At 38.5% G+C, this 22,897-nt stretch overlaps 4 protein-coding genes across 5 annotated transcripts; all 4 read left to right on the top strand.

The window, feature by feature from the left end:
• Window positions 1–4,611: 4,611 nt before the first annotated feature.
• On the top strand, window positions 4,612–7,620 carry hoxa13b (homeobox A13b). The gene is made up of 2 exons (XM_084669224.1): window positions 4,612–5,295; window positions 5,626–7,620. The coding sequence occupies exons 1-2, from the start codon at window positions 4,656–4,658 to the stop codon at window positions 5,865–5,867; spliced, it is 882 nt and encodes a 293-aa protein (XP_084525350.1). The 5' UTR covers window positions 4,612–4,655; the 3' UTR covers window positions 5,868–7,620.
• Window positions 7,621–10,144: 2,524 nt separating this feature from the next.
• Window positions 10,145–13,275, top strand: hoxa11b (homeobox A11b). The gene is made up of 2 exons (XM_084669225.1): window positions 10,145–10,792; window positions 11,325–13,275. Exons 1-2 carry the CDS (start codon window positions 10,195–10,197, stop codon window positions 11,555–11,557), a joined length of 831 nt encoding a protein of 276 aa, XP_084525351.1. The 5' UTR covers window positions 10,145–10,194; the 3' UTR covers window positions 11,558–13,275.
• Window positions 13,276–14,482: 1,207 nt separating this feature from the next.
• hoxa10b (homeobox A10b) lies at window positions 14,483–16,681 on the top strand. 2 transcript variants are annotated; one of them, XM_084669227.1, is made up of 3 exons: window positions 14,483–14,973; window positions 15,142–15,304; window positions 16,038–16,681. In XM_084669227.1, exons 1-3 carry the CDS (start codon window positions 14,524–14,526, stop codon window positions 16,310–16,312), a joined length of 888 nt encoding a protein of 295 aa, XP_084525353.1. In that variant the 5' UTR covers window positions 14,483–14,523; the 3' UTR covers window positions 16,313–16,681. The 2 variants fall into 2 exon arrangements, with proteins under 2 accessions (XP_084525353.1, XP_084525352.1); XM_084669226.1 differs by having other exon boundaries at window positions 14,483–15,304.
• Window positions 16,682–18,984: 2,303 nt separating this feature from the next.
• hoxa9b (homeobox A9b) lies at window positions 18,985–21,048 on the top strand. Its single transcript, XM_084669228.1, has 2 exons — window positions 18,985–19,615; window positions 20,338–21,048. Exons 1-2 carry the CDS (start codon window positions 19,090–19,092, stop codon window positions 20,574–20,576), a joined length of 765 nt encoding a protein of 254 aa, XP_084525354.1. The 5' UTR covers window positions 18,985–19,089; the 3' UTR covers window positions 20,577–21,048.
• Window positions 21,049–22,897: the final 1,849 nt, after the last annotated feature.

The raw sequence follows: 22,897 nt of genomic DNA on the forward strand, positions 1-22,897 counted from the left end.
AAAGAATTGAGTAATCACGGAACACAAATGATTTACTGTCGGTACAGAACGTTTACGCCATATTATATTTATGATGACCGTTTTTAATTCATATCGTATGTGGGTAAAAATAGTTAACACGACATGTAGGCATGTCCATATAGCAGGTGTCATGAATTTACAAATGCTTAAAGCGCACACCAATTTATTAAAGACGTGTTTCCTAGTTCATTGAAAAATATCCCAATTTCTGTTTTACTCTTGTAAATATATATGTAACCAATATATACAAAATATAAAGAATTATATTTGTTTTTACTCGAATTATCTTTATACATCCGTTTTTAGGTTTGGCCTACTGGTGTCTCCACTGAGTCTCTTTGCTTAAGATGCTCTTTGCGATCTACGACTGCTCTGGAACTCTCGTTAATCTACGAGCATTTTGAAGAGTCTCTTTAGCTACGATAGCTTTGAGAAACGGCCCGTTAAACTAAGATCCATCGTACGATGGATTCTACGATCAATTTAGCCTTACAACGCTCTTGGGAAACGCAGCCTAGCACTGTCAGTCAAGTGGCCTATAGCGGTACAACCAAGCTATCTATCTATGAAAAGCCAATTCAACGTGTAAGTTGGTCTATTCATCAAGTGGTAGTCTGTCAAGACCACAGTGTGTTGGCCACAACTAAAATAAGTCAATGACAGCCTGTCGGGTCTTTTTTGGCACCACCAACGGCTAAATGTAGGCCTATTTGACCACCTGCAGAAATTCAGTAGTTGTCGTTCAATAATGTTTTTATGAATCTAGGCCTAATTAAATAATGCGCAGATGCCTGCTGGATTTTAATGAAATGTCAGCCTATACTATCCAGCCTATACTGGATGCTTTTATAAAAACCATGGCCAGATTTATTCTCTTTCTCTCTCTTTCTGTAAAACAAAGAGGGGCGGTATGTTTCTGATCTGGATTGCCAAGAGCCACTGAGAGGCCAAGATGCCATAGGTCACACGATCACAAGACGAACTCATAAAAAGTCCATTAAGCACTGTAGACTAAGTGCTGTGTTGTTATCTACTTGGCAGGTATTACAAACAGAGCCCTTTGGTATAATGTCCTGTAGGCCCTCTCCTGAAAGATCCCCTTGCCCGTTTCCTTGAGCTTGGGGGTTCTATACGGTCAGGAGGACACGAGAGACCCAAGATACTGACTGACTGGACTTAGGTTCCTTCTCCACCCCCTGCAGCTGCCACTCTATCCGAATCCAGACACTCGGTTGAGAGATGATGGCCCAGAAATCTACATATTGATTAAGTGGTAATCCGATTGAATTTTATGAAAAAGCATGTTGACGAAAGTATGCAAACAAGTAGGCTACTACTTTCGCTAATCGAATACTCTTTTATATGAAATGTCAACTAAGCACCACAATGTTCATTTCTTCGAATTTTCATGTTCTTATAAAAAGCGTTGAGGTCAAATTAGGATAGTGGAGCTCTACACCACGTCAGACATTGATGTCAACCAAGTAAAAACCAGCGTGAAAAGAGAACTGGAATGTTGTGGGTTCTCTTAGTTTCTGTTTTGTAACCAGCATTTTGGCACCAGCTACTGCTGATTGTGTTGCTACAAAATATAATCTATTCTAGACCATCGAAACTGAATGTAAGCCTACCTGATATGAAAGAAATCCCTGCTGAATAAAAGGTCGTCAAATATAACACGATACTAAATTTGACGATAGTCCTAGATCTGTGCACAGGAGGAGACAGACAATATTTAGTTTTTAATGATACAATAGCCTATATGTGGCCAGATTAATTTCTGATTAAATGTCTCATTAATTGTAGCCTAGGGCCTAGGCTATTGCAGCTCCACGTCTGGTCATATGTGCTATACGATTAAAAGCTACTTTTGTAACACTTTCATGTCTTTCTAAATCTTATTTTTTTAAGTATCGGTGGTAGGCTTTTACGGCTACTTAATTACAATAATCAAAAGTTAATTGATCAGTTTGTAGCCCCTTGAGCTTACAATTACTAGGCTATATCCACTTGAAAAACATGACATCTTATTGACAATAAATGAGAAAAGAAAGATATTCAGTGCAGCGTTATGTTACTAAACGAAAAAATGCCTTTGTTTATTTGTATCACGAACATACAAACGATATCTTATTTATTAGACCTCAATTATCGTTGTCGTTTTTTTGTGTAAGTACAAAATATAGCCTACGTTTTATTATTTTACCTTGGACGATACGTTTTATATGTTTTTGAATCGATGATTATAAGATTGGATCTAAAACTAGCCAATGGCAATTTTCAAAAATCATCTTAAATTGTTTTGACATTAAATTTAAAGCCCCTCAATAGACAAAATAATTAAATGACTGAACTTTTATTAAGACGCATGTTCTTGTCAAATGCTCATTATTTCACGCAATCTCGACTCCTAAAAATACCTTTGCCTATGATTGTTCTGAATTGCCACTATGGCTATCGTGACTTTCACACGACCGGGCCTGCGATCCCTGGGACAGAAAGGTCGGAGTTTTGCTCATTTGACCTTTATAAGAAGTCTCACACACCTCGAACCTTTTATCTTAGGTAGGCCTATTGTGTGTTTTGTGCCAGTAGTCCAACCACTCGGGCCTATTTGTTGTATGGATAAAATGAGGCTTTTCCAATGTAGGACAGTCTGTGGTAAATATTTCACATAACACAAGGCATGGTTAATAGAATGACATCATGCACCCAGCGCCAGTGCTCTAATGGGAACAAATACTGAGCAACTATATGGCTGAGATGTTTCCTGCCTACTCTGTTGGAACACTTGGTAGCCCAAGGCTGGAACTGAAAAGCGTCAATTGTCTGTTTTAGCTACATACGGGGACACGTATAAAAACGTGTCCATATAAAGCTTTCTAATCTAATAATGTTTGATGTCGGTTGAATAGCCTACAAAGCCAAACAGCTACAGTATAGGCCTAATAATAGTTTGTGGGCTATATTTCAAATTTGGCTAAACTACCAAGTATTTCAAACATTAATATGGTTGCTCTTTAAAACAGGTAGACATTGTCAATGATAGTTCTGTTGGAGTTGAGATATTAAAAGATTCAGGAAGGCTGATATGTATTGTTCGCGTTTCTTGTGTGTGCGTTATAACTTCGGATTTAATTAAAATACGCAAGAAGTAACATTTCATTTCGACACAATTACTGAAAGATTTAGAGCGAAATATACGCGTTATAATATAGGCCTAAGCCCTTATGTTGGGCGCAATATTCTCTTTACCTTGAATGGCATTTTACACTTGCTTTATGCTACCTTTCAAGAAATGTTTAATATTTCAGTATAATTTAGACCTATGTCGCCCAATTCTTTTTTTGTTGAGCACATTTTCCAGATTTAGAGCTATTTAGCCTACTGAAACAAGATTCATTACACGGATAACAGATGGAAAATATGATCATCTAGCTTAACTTGTTTTTGAATATATCATTACATTATGTCTTTGTCTGTATTGTCTGAAGCGCTGTGAATAGTGTTTTGGCTATAGTTTGAACGGAAGTCTTGTTTTGTGGGTGAAAGCTATTCCAGTTCTAAGATCCTAAGATCCGTCGGGATTCACTCGGGATTCATTCAGACTAGCTTTCTCTGTGCAAACATGAATTACACATTTTGACCAACATAAATTTAACCATGCACTTCACAAAAATAAAATAAATCTCTAAAGTTATTCAGAAGTTATCTTAATATAGATTTTTCGTAAGTTATTTTTCCATTTTGACGTTTCCTCGCCTAAAGGAATTTAGCAGACGGACTGCTCATTTAAGACAACGGCGTCTTTGGCTAGACAGCAACTTTCAACTTGACCTTGGCCTCTAGTCGTGTCTAACCCGTATGTAAAAAAGATCTGCCAAATAGTGGGCTCCTTCCTTTAGGCCCCCGAAATTGGAAACTGAAGTGGTTAATACTAGCAGCCCGTGTGTATGTTCCAGCAAATTGCTTTATGTGTGTCCTTTACGCGTAAAACAACTGATTGATAAAATCATTAAATGATTGATTTCTCTATGGGAAAATCAGTGATGATTAAAAAACAAATTTGAGTTTAAATGCGAGTTAAGGTTATGTGATATGTGTAGGTCCTAAGTGTAAAAATAGCCCTATCAAAATGTCTAGACTGAATGGATCGTGTAACCTTATCAAAAACTATTGTACTAACCATACTCATAATAGGACCATGAAGTGGTACAAAATAATTAAACAGGCAAATAAATAATTTGTATCTGAAATAATTCAAAGATTATCATTCTTTAATTATGCATGTCATCCCAATAGGCTACAGTACAGCTGAGGACTGCATTTAAATGTATTTTAAAGCCTTCGATGTTTGTCGATGAAATTGATCAAGGCTAATGAATCAAATCAAACTTGGTCACGGGATGTTTTGTAGAAAGCTTTGTCACTTGCGCTACATCGACCACGGTGTGCATTATCTGCAGTCTAGACGTTTATCATCTCCTTTGCATATCACGTGGCAAAGTTTGGCCAATAACCTTGCGATCTCTGCACCAAGGCGCGTTAGTATCGGTTACTCTCTCAGATTTCGTATCTTTCTTCAGTCGTGGGGATTTTGAAAAAGAGCTGGTTGCCTCGATGTAGGGCATGCTATGACAGCGTCATTACTACTCCATTCACGCTGGATTGACCCGGTGATGTTCCTCTACGACAACGGTTTGGATGAAATAGGTAAAAACATGGAGGGGTTTGCTGGTGGCAATTTTGCCGCGAATCAGTGCAGGAATTTGTTGGCGCATCCGACGTCCTTGGCTCCAACCACCACCTACACTCCTAGTGAGGTGCAGGTTTCTGGCATGGGCGAACCTGTCAAACAATGCAGCCCCTGTTCTGCCACACAGAGTTCGCCCAATGCATCCTTGCCTTATGGATATTTTGGCAGCAGCTATTACCCGTGCAGGTTGTCACATAGCGGCGTCAAGTCTTGTGCGCAGCCCTCTCCATATGGGGATAAGTACATGGACACATCGGTTTCTGGAGAGGAATTCTCGTCCAGAGCAAAGGAGTTTGCTTTCTACCAAGGGTATTCACCTGGTCCTTACCAACCTGTCTCAAGTTATCTGGACGTGCCAGTCGTACCAGGTCTAAATGGTCCTACAGAGCCCAGACATGAATCTCTTTTGCCAATAGAACCATATCAGCCATGGGCTATAGCCAACGGCTGGAATGGTCAAGTGTACTGCGCTAAGGATCAGCCACAGTCAAATGCTCTGTGGAAATCGTCCATTCAAGGTAGCTTAATACTTATTCTTGCCTATTCTCAAATTTCAGTTCACATTTGATGTATTGGTTTAAAATAAGTTATAGCCTGATTACAACGCCTGTCGAAATCGTCACATTATTCTAACATTGTAATATGTGTTATGACATTGCTTCTGAGGAATCAGTGATATAGGCGACATTCCTGCTTATATTATTGAGCAATAATATTCAAAAAATATGTACATTTTACACAATGTATTTAATTGTTGTAGAAAGCATGCAAACCACTTTAGAAAGGAAAAAGCCTGGACAGACCAGAGGCCTGTCATTTCCAAAATTAATTCATCTTATTATTTACAGATTCTTTATCTGGAGGAGATACCAGTTCGGTTCGACGTGGTAGAAAGAAGCGTGTGCCATACACCAAGGTACAGCTCAAAGAACTGGAGAGGGAGTATGCCACGAACAAATTCATCACAAAGGACAAACGACGAAGGATATCCGCCCAAACAAACCTGACAGAGCGACAAGTGACAATCTGGTTTCAAAATAGGCGAGTGAAGGAGAAGAAAGTCGTCAACAAGTTCAAGAGTCCGAGTTAGCCGTGGAATTAAAAGGATGAAAAAAAGACTTGAATGTTGTTCGATTAAAATGAACTGTAATTTATTAGCCGTTTCCCTCTCTTCATGGGTTGGCTTTCTTGCTCCACTTGTCATGTAGACTATTCCTGCGATGTTGTATGAAAAATATAGCCTTTTTAAGATGAGGATATTCATGATCATATTTTAGTTGGTGTAATTAAATGTAGCCTATAGTGATGTATGCCTAGGTATGTTTTAAATTAAAAGCATGTCCCATCTCAAAGCTAGTTTAAGGCATAAATCGTTCTCCAACAATAATTTGGAAGGAAAAAATCGAATATTTGTATGCCTATCAACAATAGCCTATTAACCGTCAACTTCAAGAAAATATCGGCCGTAACAATATGTACACCCGCATTACGCACAACCTCCCAAGTGCAATTGAAACACAGCTTAATAGTTGTTAAGCCCTATTCAACTTTCTGCTTTCAGTTGTTGCTGTTACAATAAACAAAATGCTGTTACTTTTCCTTAACTTGAAGGCTAAATGAATCATAAAAGACTGTTTTGACTCAAACGACTATTCAGAGTTCGATCTAATGTAGCTATGAACAACTTGTCTTGTTTCAGACAAATAAAGGACTTAATTAACTAAGTATATATTTAGGCCTCCATGATCGTAATAAACAAAACAAATCGTAGAATTGCTATTGATCACATTGGTTAATGTCTCTAGCAACATAAGCTAGATAAATGGAGGCCCGAGAACTGGAGATGAATATGTTGCCATCTAGTGGCAGACATACGGCTGTGCCGCCTCAGCGCAGTGAGCCCAATATTACAAAATACTGTGGCTATTACACAGCATGTATAGGCCTAACATCTATACAGGAAAAGGATATAGCCTACTCGCCTCTTTCTGCTATTGTTGGTGCTAATGGCATAATATGGAACATTTTAACAACGACAAAGCATGCACTTGACAACACCTACTATGTTACGTCTTTATTTCAACATTTATAGATCGCACATTAATTTTACGTTGCGTGTGTGAGTGTGTGTGTGTGAGAGAGAGAGATGGAGAGAGACAGTGCGATACATAGGGGTGTTGGGTTAACCCGTTTTGGCCTCATCGAGGTGGTTTGCATGGGAATGAGGCATGGGGCGTATGAAATAGTAGATGACTTAGCCTAAGCAGAGTTACTGTGTCTCCTATATTTTTCCTGGTTTTCTGTTGCTAATTCAAATGGAAGGTCTTGGCTCATTGGCAGAGAAATATCGTACTGGCCTATACTGGGCTATTTTGGACGGTAGCCCCATTATTACTCCAATGTGTCTCACTCAGTGTCTGCTGCCACCCAAAGGCAATGTTGATAACAGCACAAGTGCATTAAGATTCAAAACTTCTGCATTCTTACTGTACAGTTAGTAAACCTAACACTTTGTGCTTGGTTCCTGGTCAGTCCGTTTCTGTCGACGGAAACTTCACTTTTATGCAATTTCCAGGTTATGGATTAATGTGCGACTTAAGTGCTTGCGACTTAAGAATGGACTGCCCTGTTTTGTAATGTTAGGCTAGATATCATTGTTAGAATGACGTCAGGTGAATAGGCTACACTAATTGCTTAATTTGATCAAATCCTATCTCCTATAGAAATGTGTCTTGACAACAATTTTCTGTAATGCAATGCTGATGACAATGACCTAGGGTAATCAGTAGGGGTGATATAGCAAGAATACTGCAAATTGTCTGGTCATCAAAGTTGGTGATAAATGCTGCATCAACCATTGGATAAATATTTATGAACCTATATATTTTAAGGCTGATAATTTCACAAGAGTTTGTTCAGTCAGACGAAAACGTTTGGTTTCATGGTTTCATATCCAGGGAACTGCTGCACCTCTATCATTTCAAACAATATCAATGCTTTTGATGAATCTATAGTTGATATGTGATGTTTTCTTACGTGTTCATTATACTTCCTTTTTCAACCCTTTTTAGTTTGTAAAGCCCATTGCTTTCTCTCATTCCGTATCTCATCATCCACAAGATTTCTGTAACATTTGTATTAATTAATGTACTAAATGGTTTTAATGGTTTTATTGTATTATTACCACATGATCACAGAGACCCTGATACATGAATTAGAAAATGGCATGGCCCCTTGAATCTTGGCTTATGAAATGAAGTGGAAAATAAAGATTATAGTTGTTCAGTCCCTATTTCTCGCCTTATGTGTTATTTCATCATATTCAAAATAAGAACAATGAAGGTTATATTATAAACCTAATATTCCATACAAGGGTGACCAAAATAAATAATGCAATCCTTTAGACAAATATTCGTAATTGTTTTAAACTATTGGACGGGCATTTCACGTAGGCCTACACCCCACACGAGACTGATCAATTCAAAGTGATTCAAGGGCGAAGATGAGAAAAGACAAGCAATTCCAAAGAATTAGGCCACAACATCCTCACCACCAACAATGTTGACAACACGATCCACATTGCATTAAAGCCTTTTCTGGGGGTTTTATTTAAACAAACTTGAGGCCACAACGGCTCAGTAAACTCAGATGCATTCATTACTTCAATAAGACAGCGCTGACATTGACCATTGTTGACATTTTATTTTGGCTACATTTCAAGCAGATACTTGTAGGCCTAAGTCTAAATAAAGTCATCATTAAAATATTTCATTTTCAATTACCCCATGAACTTCTTGACTTAATAAAGACAAGACATGAAATAAAGACATATTTAAGACACCGCGATATTTTGGACTGTTAAAAAGCAGTCCTTAAACATACAAATAAAAAAACGTTAACACCGTCGTTAACACCGTCGTATCACATCATGTTTCTCAACATTGTCCTCCATTATGATTATTTTCTTCCACTAATTTTTTACACATGTAAAGCCTGAAAAGTTAAGTTGACTCAAAATACTGGATCAATTTGAGGAAACTAGGTTAGGGCCTACATCTCAATATAGGGGGTCGTGTTGACGTGTAAATATAGTTTACTCAATTGATCTTCGTGTTCTTCGACTTCAACTAGCCGGAAATTCACTTCATCAATCCATTTGGACTTAGCTTTTCAGGTATTATACACGCAGTTTTAAGAAAAAGCTGATAAGCCTGGTGTAGGCCCTCAAATATGACATGTTTGAAAAATAGCCTACAGACAGATAGAGTAACACTATGTCTCCGTTTAATCAGAATCAGAATTCGGTTTATTCGCCATGTATGTCATACAAACACGGAATTTACTGTGGCAGGGAGGTGCAAAACACTAAACATATACGAATCAATCGCCTCTATTTATATTATGAAGAAATTTAACAATTTAATGTTTCTTTCAAAGTAATTTCAGGCACTATTAAAGCCTATACTCACCAGCTGCATTATTTCGAATGTCGTTTCATTGAACTTCTCAAAACAATGACGTGTTGAGCACCCGCCTAAAGCCTGTCTGTCTCGACAATGATCACAGTCAACTGTAAAGTAGGCTACAATAAAATAATTCTCCTTGCAGTATTTTGAAGTGCTATAACCTATCCTGAACTGTTGGTGGACAGATATCGGAGCAAATAGTTTGATGGTGTTCACGTTATTATTCTTAAGTCATTATTGCCCGGAGAAAAATAATGGTCTCATGTCTTACTTGGAAAGTTCACCACAATAGACATAATCTATAGGCTTCTGACAAGAGACAAGAATGTATCAGTTCAAGTGCAACATCCAAAATCAACTTTAAAAGCACAGCTTCACCTGTATTTTTGTATGACTGATTTATTTTTGTATGAGATGAGATGCACTTTAAGCATTTGAGGTTTGTGAAAATGATCTCCTTCCTGCACCTTGTGCTTGCTTTGACATGCACCAACTACGGATCTTTAATACAAGTGCTAGTCCTCTGACGAGAAAGCTACTTAAATAGCATAACATTATCGGCGGAATAACTAGTTATAAATAACTCTTGAAACTCCCTTATTTTGAGAAGATGATTTGGATGATGCCAGTCCTTTAAATAACGGTTTCAAATACACATATACTTTCTTCATATAGTCTGCTAGGGTCTGCTGTGATAGGCTAAATTTGCATCATTCTCATGTCACACTCCTTAACACGCGTATTCACTCATTGGCAGCATCGGTTGAACAGGCGTATCTGTCAATTTCTGCCCTTGGTCACATGGTTGGCGCCCCCAGGAATGGATGGAGATAGATTTCCACGTCAGCTTACGTCTAAAAATTTCTGCTACGCGAATCTGCTTCAAAGTGACTGGGTCAAAGCAACGCAGAGGAACTATGCGAGGACTGGTATAGGATACAAAGTAGAATAATGGATTTTGATGAACGGGTCCCTGTTGGGTCTAATATGTATTTACCCAGCTGCACGTATTATGTCTCCGGGACTGACTTCTCAAGCCTCCCTCCTTTTTTATCACAGAGCCAATCTTCTTGTCCCATGACATATTCCTACCCATCCTCATCTCTGCCACAGGTTCCGTCCGTAAGAGAAGTAGCCTTCAGGGACTATGGCATTGATACCTCCAGTAAATGGCACCACAGAGGAAGCTTATCACACTGTTACCCGTCTGAGGACATTGTGCACAGGGACTGTTTTACCAGCCCGACTTCTTTAGGGGAAATATTCGCGAAAAATACCTCCAGTGTTGTCTACCACCACTCCAACTCAAATCCAACGACAAGTCTCTCCGGTAGCATTGGTAGGAATGGAGTGCTACCACAAGCATTCGATCAGTTTTTCGATTCTGCCTACACAGAAAAGACACCAAACGAGCATTCTGCAGCCAAACAACCTCCAGTTCCTTCATCCGGCTCCGACGCGTGCCCGGATACCGAGGAGAGAACGAGGCGCGAGCAGAGCTGTAGCCCCTCGTCGTCTTCCTGCAACAATGAGGACAGATGTAGTAGTAGTAAGTATAGAAGCGCACCAGTTATGTGAGAAAGTTTGCAATCTAACGGTTTGCTATTAAAGCTTTTATATGCTGTTTTATAAGCGCTGAAGGTTTATGGAGGGCCTGCAGATTTACCCCAACAAAACGTTGTTATAAACAACAAGATCACGTGCTTGAGATTGAAATTGGCCGTGAAAGACCCGGCATTTGCCATGATAGAATTTTTGAATCCATTATAAACTAGTCATAGGCCTACCAGTTGACTTCGTGTTTTTAGACTATGCCTCTAATAGCGTATCAAACCACTGGAATTATAATAAAATGACTTATTCCTTTCATAGTCTCAATGTTTGCTCATTTCCAAATCATCCGTTTTAAGGACTACTAGGCTCATTTGGCTTTACTAGTCGTTACAACTCGAAAGTACATCTTGGCAAATGTACCAAGTGTTTTCTTTAGGTTATCAAGATTTTGGACTTAATGCCTTTGAAGATTAATCACGTATAGGCCTACATGGACAGTCTTGACTTTTGTCTTGTTTGTGTTTCAGATGGTCAGAAGGGACGCAAGAAGAGATGCCCTTACACAAAATACCAAATAAGAGAACTCGAGAGGGAGTTTTTTTTCAGTGTTTACATTAACAAAGAGAAACGTCTTCAACTCTCTAGGATGCTCAATCTCACAGATCGGCAAGTGAAAATATGGTTTCAAAACCGGAGAATGAAAGAGAAGAAACTTAACAGAGACCGTTTACAGTATTACACCACTAACCCTTTGCTATGACAGTAATGTGTGCATATTTTATTTAATCTTCTTGCAGCTTACCAATTATAATTAATTAATCAACACTGTTAGGTCTTGTCGTATGTTTGTAGTATTTATTATTAGGCCAGTTTGTCCACAGCAGTATAGCCTTGCGGACTTTATTATTATATTATTATATGTGTATCATTATAATATAATATTTGTAATCATTAGTATAAATATAAATATGTATTCATTTAGTTGCCATTTGTTGTTATTGTTATGATTGAACCAAAATATACATCGTGAATGCGTGCGTAAAGTGCGCGTAAAGCGAGGGTATTTTAATAAGAGTTAAAATTGCAATCTCAAGTGTCTTTTACATTTGATGTATAAATGTGCACCTGCATTGGGAAACCCGCTATTACCTTCTTCCTTTTATTTGGTTGTTTATTGTTTAATGTGCCACGGAATAGATACATTTGTTTAGGAACGGAATACACTGAAACGTTTAAAACAATACTTATTGTGAACTTATCATTCTGTCAAATTACAATACTTATTTTAAAAGTATGAAAAGTTATCAAAATTTGTATCAAACTTATGTCTGGGTGTTTGTAAAATTCTGGATGAATATTCCTATAATTTCGCCAAACGATCCCCTTGTAGCCTTTTGTCCCCACATAAAATACGGGTGGACGTGGGTAGTATCAAATGTTTAATATATTAGGGTGCTTATTGCAACAGAGCTGCAATAGGATCTCATACAATTAATATGAAATATCCATGACCAAACTTACTACCTAATGTTGTCTAGCATGTCGGTTAATGCAACTGCATGTTCCAAGCGCAAATCCCATTGAGATGTTCCATGGCAGAGTAAATAATGAATACATGTTGAAATAGGATCTTTATGCAAAATAATAATCCATCAGTTGTTTACCTATTCGGAATCTTGGACTTAGTTCTTTGCTTTGGGTCAACAAGATAAAGTGGATATTATTTTACAGATCACACTGCGCCTAACTTTTACTTGAAATTGTGCATATCTTTGTTTTGTTGTGAAAACCCTTTACCGTGAATGTTTGGCTGCTGAAAACAACCATTAAGAAGGGCTGCCATAAGCTGATGTAAGGTCTACTTGTGATGGCCTGTGTTGTGCATCCTGTTCGGCTCTCTGAATTCCTTAATTACGGCACATCCTCCCTGTTGCTGTAGTAACTTTGCCATAAAACGCGTATTTGTCTGGAGCATTTGGAGAGTAGTGCAATAAACCGTCTGAGACCAAGGTTATTAACTGTGACTAAGGGGTTGAAAACAACGACGAGGGACCATTGAAAGCTTGTGTTCGCTGGTATTCTGGTTCATTTGTCTCGACGTCTCACCATAGCAGGAATATTCAGGAATCTGCTCCAACGTCGATGTTTGTTCCACTGGGTGGCGCTCCTCAGATCAATGTCATTGCCGTGGATGTAGAAACTGACCGGGCCTTCCTCTAACATCAAAAACATCCAGACATTAGATCATCGTTCCATTAGGCTTAAAGATTTCATTGTTAAGGTAAATATACTTGTTAAATTGTTTAATCCAGTGCAATTTTACAAAATATATTTGAAACTGCATGTAATTATATTGCTTTTGAGACACTTTGTCTGGTTTTAGAAGCAATATGGACGTGGTGCGTTTGTGTGTTTGTTCTAGTTGGGCTAAAATCTAAATAATGCATCAAAAACTGTGTTTTAATTAATAAACTGGAAAGGGAGATTTTATTTTTCTAATTCAAAGTATGAACTATTCATCCTATGCTGGGAGAAAATCCAGCCCTTTCATGCGCATATAGCGCTAGATACTGTGGCTGTTACAAAAGTGCACTAAGTTAATTTAATTAATGTTTCCAAAGTAATTCTGTAGAGCCTATCTTAAATATATTATGTGTTATACAACAAGGTGTTTATTATATTCACAATTCAGCTGTATACCTGTGTCTAGTTGAGGTGGGAATATTTGCAGAAATTAAATATGAACATGGTAGGCCTAAATACAAAATCTAAACAATATTTTAAGGGAGAAGATTTTGCGTAATGTTCTTATATAACTCAGTATTAGAGAACTTATTATTAAATATATGAACATAGGACTAGAAAATGTTACACTGTCTGTTCATAAAAATACTACAATTGAGTAGTGTTTAGATCATGTAGGATGAGCATGGTTGAGAGTAGAAAAAATCGAAACATTCTATACAAAAAATACATCTGAATCTGATTCCAAAATCACCGTGAATTAAGAGACAGTTTACCGTTGCAAAGATGACAGATATTTTAACAACTACACTTACAAAGGTTACATATTGTCACATGCACACCCTTCATTTGGAAAATGCTATATGGTGGTAAGGCTCACTTGGTCTAATCAATGCGTAAAATGATGTGGAAAACTAGTCTTCATTGGTGTACAAAACTAAATTACAAGTGTAATAAGCAGAACACAATGATTGTGGGACACAGATTTTATTGGAGTGCTCATTTCCTGCGTCAAGAGTAGGTAAGGCAAGCGGGCCTTGCTAACAGAACACACACACAACAATGACATAACAAGGAACATTACACATTACACATTACACACTTATTTCTGATCATTTAGAACGTTGAGTTAATTAATGTTAAAGGTTAATGTGCATTTCACTCTGTACATGTGTGTGTAAGTGTGTGTGTGTGTGTGTGTGAATGTGGGTGTGTGTGCGCGCGCGTGTGTGTGTACGAGTGTGTTTGTAAAAACAACATATACTGCACTCAAGATAGGCTTACAGTATCATTCAAATGGGCTAATGCATGACTTATCTCTGTGGATTTTCTCATTTTTAAAACAAAACGTATATGTCATACTGCTATTGCGTGTTGGAAATGGGAGGAGTCTATCGTCATCTTGTGTTTTAATTGGCTGTCAGCTGAAGCACTAAGAAGTGTGAGTATCAGTAATTATATTCAGCATGTTTTGCACAAGAAATGTCAGGCGGAAAGCGCTATCTTCATCCTCAGTCAAATTACACTACAACGATGTCATGCTCCGACAACCAAGCTGGGAATGCGTTTTTAGTGGACTCCCTAATCAACGTGCGCGCAGAGAGCAGTGCCCCATACTACGAAAGTAACGGCATATATTTGCAACCAGCTTCAGAATACACGTATGGACTCTCCCACGGTGCTTTTTTCTCTGGTCTTGGAAAGCGAGAAGAGACACATTCTCAAACTATGATACCTTCATCTGGTACGTATATTCAAGGGATGCAAACGTGGTTAGAGAACTCGAGATCTTGCCGATTAGATCAGTCTAGCAACCAACAAACTGCTGCGTGTTCCTTTTCTCCCAGCATCAAAGAAGAGAACGCATATTGCCTCTATGAATCAGAGAAATGTCCTAAAGGGTCAACGGTGGACGACATATCCTATTCCCGGGTAACAGCCGGATCATGCCCGGTTAACAATAACGGATCAGTGCCTGTTCCTGGGTACTTCCGTCTGTCTCAGACATACACTTCTTCCAAGGTTTATCAAGATGTTCAGCCAAATCCAACTCACTTTACTTTGCAACGTCCTACCCGTTTCGGTACCACACATCCCCAGAGCTCCTCGGTCGATATAGGCAGAAGGGAGAGTGAAGCAACGCCTGCCACTACGCCATGCCATCCACAAGGAGACGAGGATACACGGCCATCGTCTGCTGAAGGCTCTTCCTCCCCAGAACCACCAGACACCTGCGCAGAAAGTCCGAAAAAAAACACTAAAGGTGAGTTTATGGACAACACTTACAGAAACAGACTTAATACAGTGTTATGACAGTGTTCACACGCGGTGGGTATGTTCATACCCGTGGTTACCTAAACATCACGTTAATAACTTTGGGTTGTAAAATGCCTACTTTGGTGTTTTTGACTACTGTGAACAACACTAAACACATATAGTCTGTGTTATGCATAGCTTTGCTTTAACTGAGAGGCCACGGACTAGGATATCCTCTCGTGTTTTTATTATTTTGTGACGATGAGCGGCAAGGCCAATCCAGTCCAGTCCATCTGTCCAATGCAAGGCGCTGATGTCCTCGGTTGTCCCCTCGTAAAATGCATATAGCCATAATTTCAGCAGGCTAACGTGTAGGCCACGTTTTATGTCTTAATAAAGGTATCATGTTACAGTGAAAGATCATGTTACAGGGCGATCAACAGACTGCAATGTCTCGTCCCTAACTAAAGTGAGATTATTTTGTGAACTGCTGGCCATACCTTATTGTCAAATATCCACTGCATTTTACAGTATTGTGTCGTTTGTTTAATTAGTTGGTCTTCAAGCATAACTGAAGTAGGCTATACAATCTTTTTGAAGAATCAATGGGCATCATTGTCTTTCAGACACAATCTGTTTTAGCAGTTAGTAGGCCTAAATATTGCGGAATGTGGAACCTATCATAAGAAGGTGTACGAAAATCTCGCCTAACTTCTGACCTCTATTTCATCTTCATGCAGGAGACCAAAAAATTGAGAGCACGGCCAACTGGTTGACTGCAAAGAGTGGCCGAAAGAAGCGTTGTCCCTACACCAAGCATCAGACTCTTGAGCTAGAGAAAGAATTTCTCTTCAACATGTACTTGACTCGCGAGCGTCGTCTTGAGATAAGCCGCAGTGTACACCTCACAGACAGGCAAGTCAAAATCTGGTTCCAGAACCGAAGAATGAAACTGAAAAAAATGAGTCGAGAAAATAGAATACGGGAGCTATCGAACAACTTCAATTTTTCATAAGACACTTGTGCTGTGGTCATTGGCGCCATCCTCCATCAACTGCAAGTGCGTCCTCCAGAAACCCTGTTAGAATATGGACAAACCTACTGCTAACTTATTGTCGTTTTGTTGAAATGTTATCTCTTCACGTCTATTTTCTGTGGTGGATTTGTATTTATACTGTGAGTATATGGTTCTGGTGTGTATAGTCAAATTAACAAGGGATAACATAAACTGCACATTGTCGGCTTTGGTTGTACAGCATAACCCAACAATTGAATCTGCATGCTGGACCTTAATCAAATGTTTGACTTTATTTCGTCATTGCTTAAAAGTCCCAACAAGTTTGATTGATGTTGCACATTTTGCTGGTCAAATATAATAAAAGCATACTACAATATATCTACATCTTTTTATTTGTATTGTAGACCTATAACATTTGCGTAATCACAATGCTAAGTTAAAATCATTGTCGATAATCTATGTTTCTCCTCTGTCTCCTGTCACAACTAATAATTTAAGAAATAATTTGTACAATGTGTGGATTGGGATCATTTACTAAATACAAACATTTACTGTTGCTATCGTGTAGATAGCAACTACATATTATGATTAATCTCTTTAATCTATTCTACGACTGGGTTGGGTGCGTTTTTAAGCATAGCCCAGCCATTTAGATTTAGCTTGTTAATCTAGGATTTAAAAAATCCCAGGACATCCATTTCCTTTATATTATGCTCTTTGAAATGGATGACCTTGATATCACAAGCCAAACCCGCGTTATTTTCTAATGGTTAGTGAGATTGTAGAGCTTGTCTGGGTAAAAGATGGGGCCAAAATGTGTTCTCAAGGACATCACTGAAAGGTAGAGTAGAGCTACCTTTAAAACATAGCTAAAACTGGCACAATTGCAGTCTTTATGGTTTCAGAAGCCTGAGCCGATCAATAAATGTTAATACACTGACCATAATATTATATATATTTCCTTACACTGTTCGGTGTGCATCGTCAGGCAGTCACATGTCATTTCGGCTTTAGATTTGACTTCAAACAACACGGCCCTGGTTGCCTCAGTAGCGTTAACGCACATTTTTGGACTTGATTGGTTACCTCTTTTGAATGTCATTTAAGTAACAAATGTAGCCTAGGTTTATGGCAGTATATAGATCTACATATCTATATTAGGATGGCATAATATGTTGCTCTATAGTCTTACAGCGAGCACAACACTATCAACTTTTGATATTTTAATTGAACACAAATGAATCTGTTTAGTTTGTCAATTGGTTGTTGTATTAGAATACCTCAAAATGCACTGGGAAATTGAAAAAAAGTAAAAGGTGGTGGATTTAACAAGAAGTGAAACGTGTACGTCCAGGAGCAGTTGCGGACAGTCCTTGCAAGGCCTCGGTTACGATCATTGCAGTCTGGCCAATGCCGCGTGCGCAGCAGCGTTTCCATTGGCACGCCTTAAGTGCCGGATGCGTCTGCTCAGTCAGAGAATGGACACAAAGGATGAACTTTATTGGCGATATTTAGGCCAGACAGTCGGTTGTAACCTAAAGACAAACAGCTAAATAGCCCAGTGATAAAAACAGACTGTTATTGCACCCATCCTTTCCTTACTTTCCGTTTGAGAAAACCTAGGCTAGTGTAATGTGAGCTCGATCTTCATAATGGTCCATAAAAGAAAGCTGTTTGTTGCAGTGTATAGCTACAGGGACAGACACAGTTGCTTGGTTCTTAATTCACGTTTTGCACGTTGTAATTGTGAAGGGTTGCTTGATAACCCATAATGATAGAAACATCAACATTGGTAGCCTAAAGCAGAATTTAGAATAATGGAATAGTCTACTGGGTACGATAAAAATAAACGCGTGGCATTTAGTTTACTTTGGCTTAGCCTACACTCTCTTGCCATCACATACAATTTATCTATTTAAATTAGGGATTTGGCAACATTCCTCTCTGAGATGTTTGTAAGGCCATTTAACAGAAGACCAATGGAACTGAGCCATGTTTGGAAGGAATATGTCTTATTAGTTATGCCACTGATATAAACATCACACAGCAATTGAAAAATACCTGACCAAATGCTTATATTTTAAAATATATTTTTTGTATGGTCTATTTGGGTATACATTATTACAATGAAAGCTGAAATGGTTTAGTTTTATGAAACATATTAATGAATATAACATCCTTCCGTCTGAATCACAAGGCCCTATTGCCATTTGTAATCTGCATAACTATTTAGAGTCAGCCAATTTTTTGAACAACAAGATGAAGTAGGAAAAAAAAACATTAACTCATTTACGTTCATAGTAAAAACAATTAACAATAAGTAATATTAATAATACGTTGAAACAGGCTTTATCCCGTGCTCATTTCGTAACATTTCATTATATAATCTAATTCAAAGTACCTTTGAAACAGCATGGGTTATAAGTAGTCCCTCACCTTACAAACGTATTTATTAGTCTATTGCCTACTTAACGTAGGCTCGAGACCAAAATCATAACGTTTACTGCTTATAAAACGAAATATCTTCCAATAAAGGCATATGGTTTTGCTATAAAAAATATGACGAGGAAAATGCTGGCTATTTAGTTGAGCAGGCTGATTTATTATTTATTGTTCTGTCCCACGATCACGTGTTTGAGTCACCCAATCCAATCATGGGCAAGGTTCAACTTATTGGACGCGCTGTAGTGCTCTTGGTGCATGAAAGCATCATGATACTGCTTTCCTAAATATTTTACAGCAGGGTTTTTGCGATCCATTGTGTGTGTTTTGTCATGTCGACATTAGGTGCGAGTTACTATGCGAACTCGCACATTCCTCCGGACCAGGAGGATGTTATGGCACCCAGATACTCATCCGCACCGGGGCTCGATCAGGCTAGCCCGGCGATGCTGACAGAATATGGCGGGCAGGAACCATGTCCTTTACAGGCGAAGTCTTTCAGCGGATCTTGGAGTCCCATTCCTGCCCAGACTTCGAGCATCGCACCCATGCACCCGACCTATATACATTCTCATTATCCAACTGGAGATGTCGATGGAATGTTTACGCGCTCGTGGACGTTGGAGCCTCTTTCTGCGCCCGTTTGCTTAACAGGATTATCGTCGAGCATGCACTATGATATAAAATCTGAGCCTCTGATTGGGAGTGGTGACTGCACTACGTTGGAAACGCACACACCTCTCGTGTCCGACATTGACGGAACGTCCCTCGCGGAGAGTGAACCCATTTGCGATACAGTTATCTCTAAACCCAACGAAGAAAGCAAGTCATCCGAAGAGAAAAAAGACATAGACGCAAGTAAGAGGAAATTATGTAACTCTAATGTATTTGAATGACAATGGAACATTCGAAGCATACGACATATAATACTTACACAACACAAATCTAAATTAATATTATCTTGTGCATTGTAATACGCCATACCTAAGCTTTGGGTCAAAACATTGGAAAAGGAACGAATAGACATTAAGCCGGTAGTTTTGATTACTTCTGCAGAGGATAATAGTCTACAAATACACCCGATGACTTCCACACAAATTGTAGTGGAATGTCATATCATAATAGCAACAAATTAATATAGTTTTAATGTTAACTTGTATAATGTATAAGCAGTGTAGGCCTAAAACAAAAAGGACCACGCATCACTGTAACCCCATTACCCCAAGGCCTACATTTTTCATGCGCATTCATGTTTTTCAGTGGCCTAACGTAGCTTATATACTATTTTTGGGGAATTGATGCTGGTTAAGAACTAAAGTAGGCCTACATTTAATTGAATGGGCCTATATACTTTGTATGTTTTGTTTTCTAAAGGGGTATATGATCATTTGTTTATAGCTAGCCCATCAGCAGGCCTTTCCATTGGGTGCACCATTGCGCGTTATACTGAAATAGCCCTAAAATACACGTTTTGAGTCATTTCAGTCTCTACTGTAGCCTGTTTAAGATTCATAATTTGAAATAAATGTAAATGCACTTTGAGCTTACCACTGAGGTCTGCCTTTACACTCATTTTCCAGATAATCCGGCATCCAACTGGCTTCATGCGAAATCGACAAGGAAAAAGCGGTGCCCATACACTAAGCATCAAATTCTCGAACTGGAGAAGGAATTTCTGTTTAACATGTATCTTCCCCGTGACCGTAGGTATGAAGTAGCTAGACATCTTAATTTGACCGAGAGACAAGTAAAAATCTGGTTTCAGAATCGCAGAATGAAGATGAAAAAAGGCAACAAAGACAGGCGGAGAGATAATTAGGCCTAAACTGTGAACTGTTGCGGAAATTGGCAGATTTTTGATAAAACATAAATGCTGTTAGTCGACCCATAATGTCTTGCTTGTACATATTCTGTAGGTCTTGTGTTGTTGTTGTTGTAGAAATGTTATGGCCAATGTTCTGTGTTTGATATTTGTAAATGATTGGGCATTGAACATCAATATTGAAAACTGAATTCATGCATCGAAATTATGTTAAGAATTGTTTAATGTTCGTTGCATGAAATATTTGATAATCGACTGTGACCATAAATGACGACTACCTAAATGTCTTTATCTAGCCTATACCTTGTTGCGTAATATTAAGTTATTGTTTTGTAGATGCTGCGTAATTATTGTGTACATTGAGAAAATGTATGTATTTTGTTAATGGAAATATGCACACGCAATATACCTCGTTGTCAAGTCTTCTTACACGTTCTTAGTTTGTATTTGGATAGCAAATAAATTTCGACGGTAATTTCTGCGTCTACTTATTATTTTCAAATGTGTGTAAATAATTCCGGTGACATTTTGGTTGAACCTGACAAATAGCATTTGCTATTCAAACCACACTCTCAGAAAAAGGGAAAACTGGCCTATTCATTCCTATTGATCTCCCTTTTCAAAGAGGACTTTACACGATAAGGTAAAGGGCCTATGTTGTTTGACGATAATACTGGCAATTGTTGCCCAATTTTCCGTATCTTCTTCACTCCTTCATGTCTTGTTAACTGTACTTATCAATCACAACACATTAAATTATGCCGTCCTGGAATGGCGCCTACTATGCTGACAATTTGGGCCCTGGCAAACGTCGGACAGCCATACAGCAGTAAACCACAATCACTGTTTAACTGTTTATGGGGTGTAAAGCGAGTGAGGGCAGAAGGGAATCTGTATCATGGACGGCCATGTTCGAATTATGCTAATTAGGAGGTTTTTGTGTGTGAGGCATTTGAAAAGTTCAATCCACAACACAGCCCATCTTTCTATTTTTTTCCCTCCCTCTTTTCTCTCGTCCTCCTTTTCTCTTTATCTCTCTCGTTTTCTATATTTCAACCTCTCTCAACCACACATGTAGGCCTACACAAACACGCTTGTCAGTCACCAGTTTAGCCTTGCTGTGACGCAGATGGGATGGGATCTTCAAAGGTGACCAGAATGCTCCATAAAACGGCATCTCTGTGTGGCTGTCTGGTTTCCTCTTGTAATGACTTTACGACTGTCCACTAACAATTCGACTGTTGGTGCAGGAAAATTACCATTTGTTGTGTTCTGACACTAAAGGCTCGGTGAAATTAAGCCACTAAAATCAAGATGGGTCATAATGTTTTACAGTTAGAATTTTGGGCATTTTTAGTAGCCTACTTGGAATATTTTGACTTAATCGAACCGTATTACCAAATACCAGTGATAAACATGTGCCTTATCTACTGGTGGATGGTTGTAAGCGCATTGTGCATTCAGTGTTGCTGTTGCTGTCTCATTATGACCAGTAGATGGAGGCAACGTCTCGCCTAAAATAATTGACGCTGCATGGCCTAAACGTCGCTATTCATTCGAAGGACATTGTTATCTACCTGTGTAGGCGACATTTTATTAAAATACATTTATACATTTCAACAACCTCACATAATGAAGTGAATATCGTCACATTATATCACAATGTCAGTATATGCTATCGTTTTTGTCTCTTAATTTTTGAGTTGTCCACTGTCCATCTTGGGGGGGGGAGGCGTTCCTCTCTTGTAAAGCTTTGTTTGCACCTCTTTACATGGCTACTCAATCCAACCTTGTCCCATAGATTTACGCCCTTCTATCAGATCCTTACACTCGCAAAGAGCTGATGGTTGGTAAACACAGTAAGAAATTAATGTGCCCGAATTTAATTCTATTCGGCTCTTCGTGTCAGGTTGGACGACTAGGCTGGCAGTAGCGTAAACAATATTTGGAATGCTGTTCAAACAGAGTTATCTGAGTGTTGTTTGCAATGTTTATTTGTGACCCTCATGCATCAAGCCTTATGTCAGCTCCAGTGACAGAAGGAATGTTTTGGGGTTGTAGTGATTCGTGCTGTCATGAATACCTGGTTATTGATCTGAACTGGAATAAATATATAAAATATGTATTACAAAAACATTATTTTAATTGCCTTATTTAGGCCCTATAGTCTATAGTAAATATTTATGTTTATGTGTAGGCTATGTTAATGAATAAATTGTCATATCTTACCAAAATAACCCGAAAGCACTCTTAATTTAATCCATCAATAACCTTTAGTGACCCATATGATATTACCCGTATTTTCAAAGAAAAAAAAT

The sequence above is a fragment of the Hypomesus nipponensis genome, chromosome 2 (assembly GCF_054491055.1).
Source record: "Hypomesus nipponensis isolate SF chromosome 2, ASM5449105v1, whole genome shotgun sequence".
Lineage (NCBI taxonomy): Eukaryota > Metazoa > Chordata > Actinopteri > Osmeriformes > Osmeridae > Hypomesus > Hypomesus nipponensis.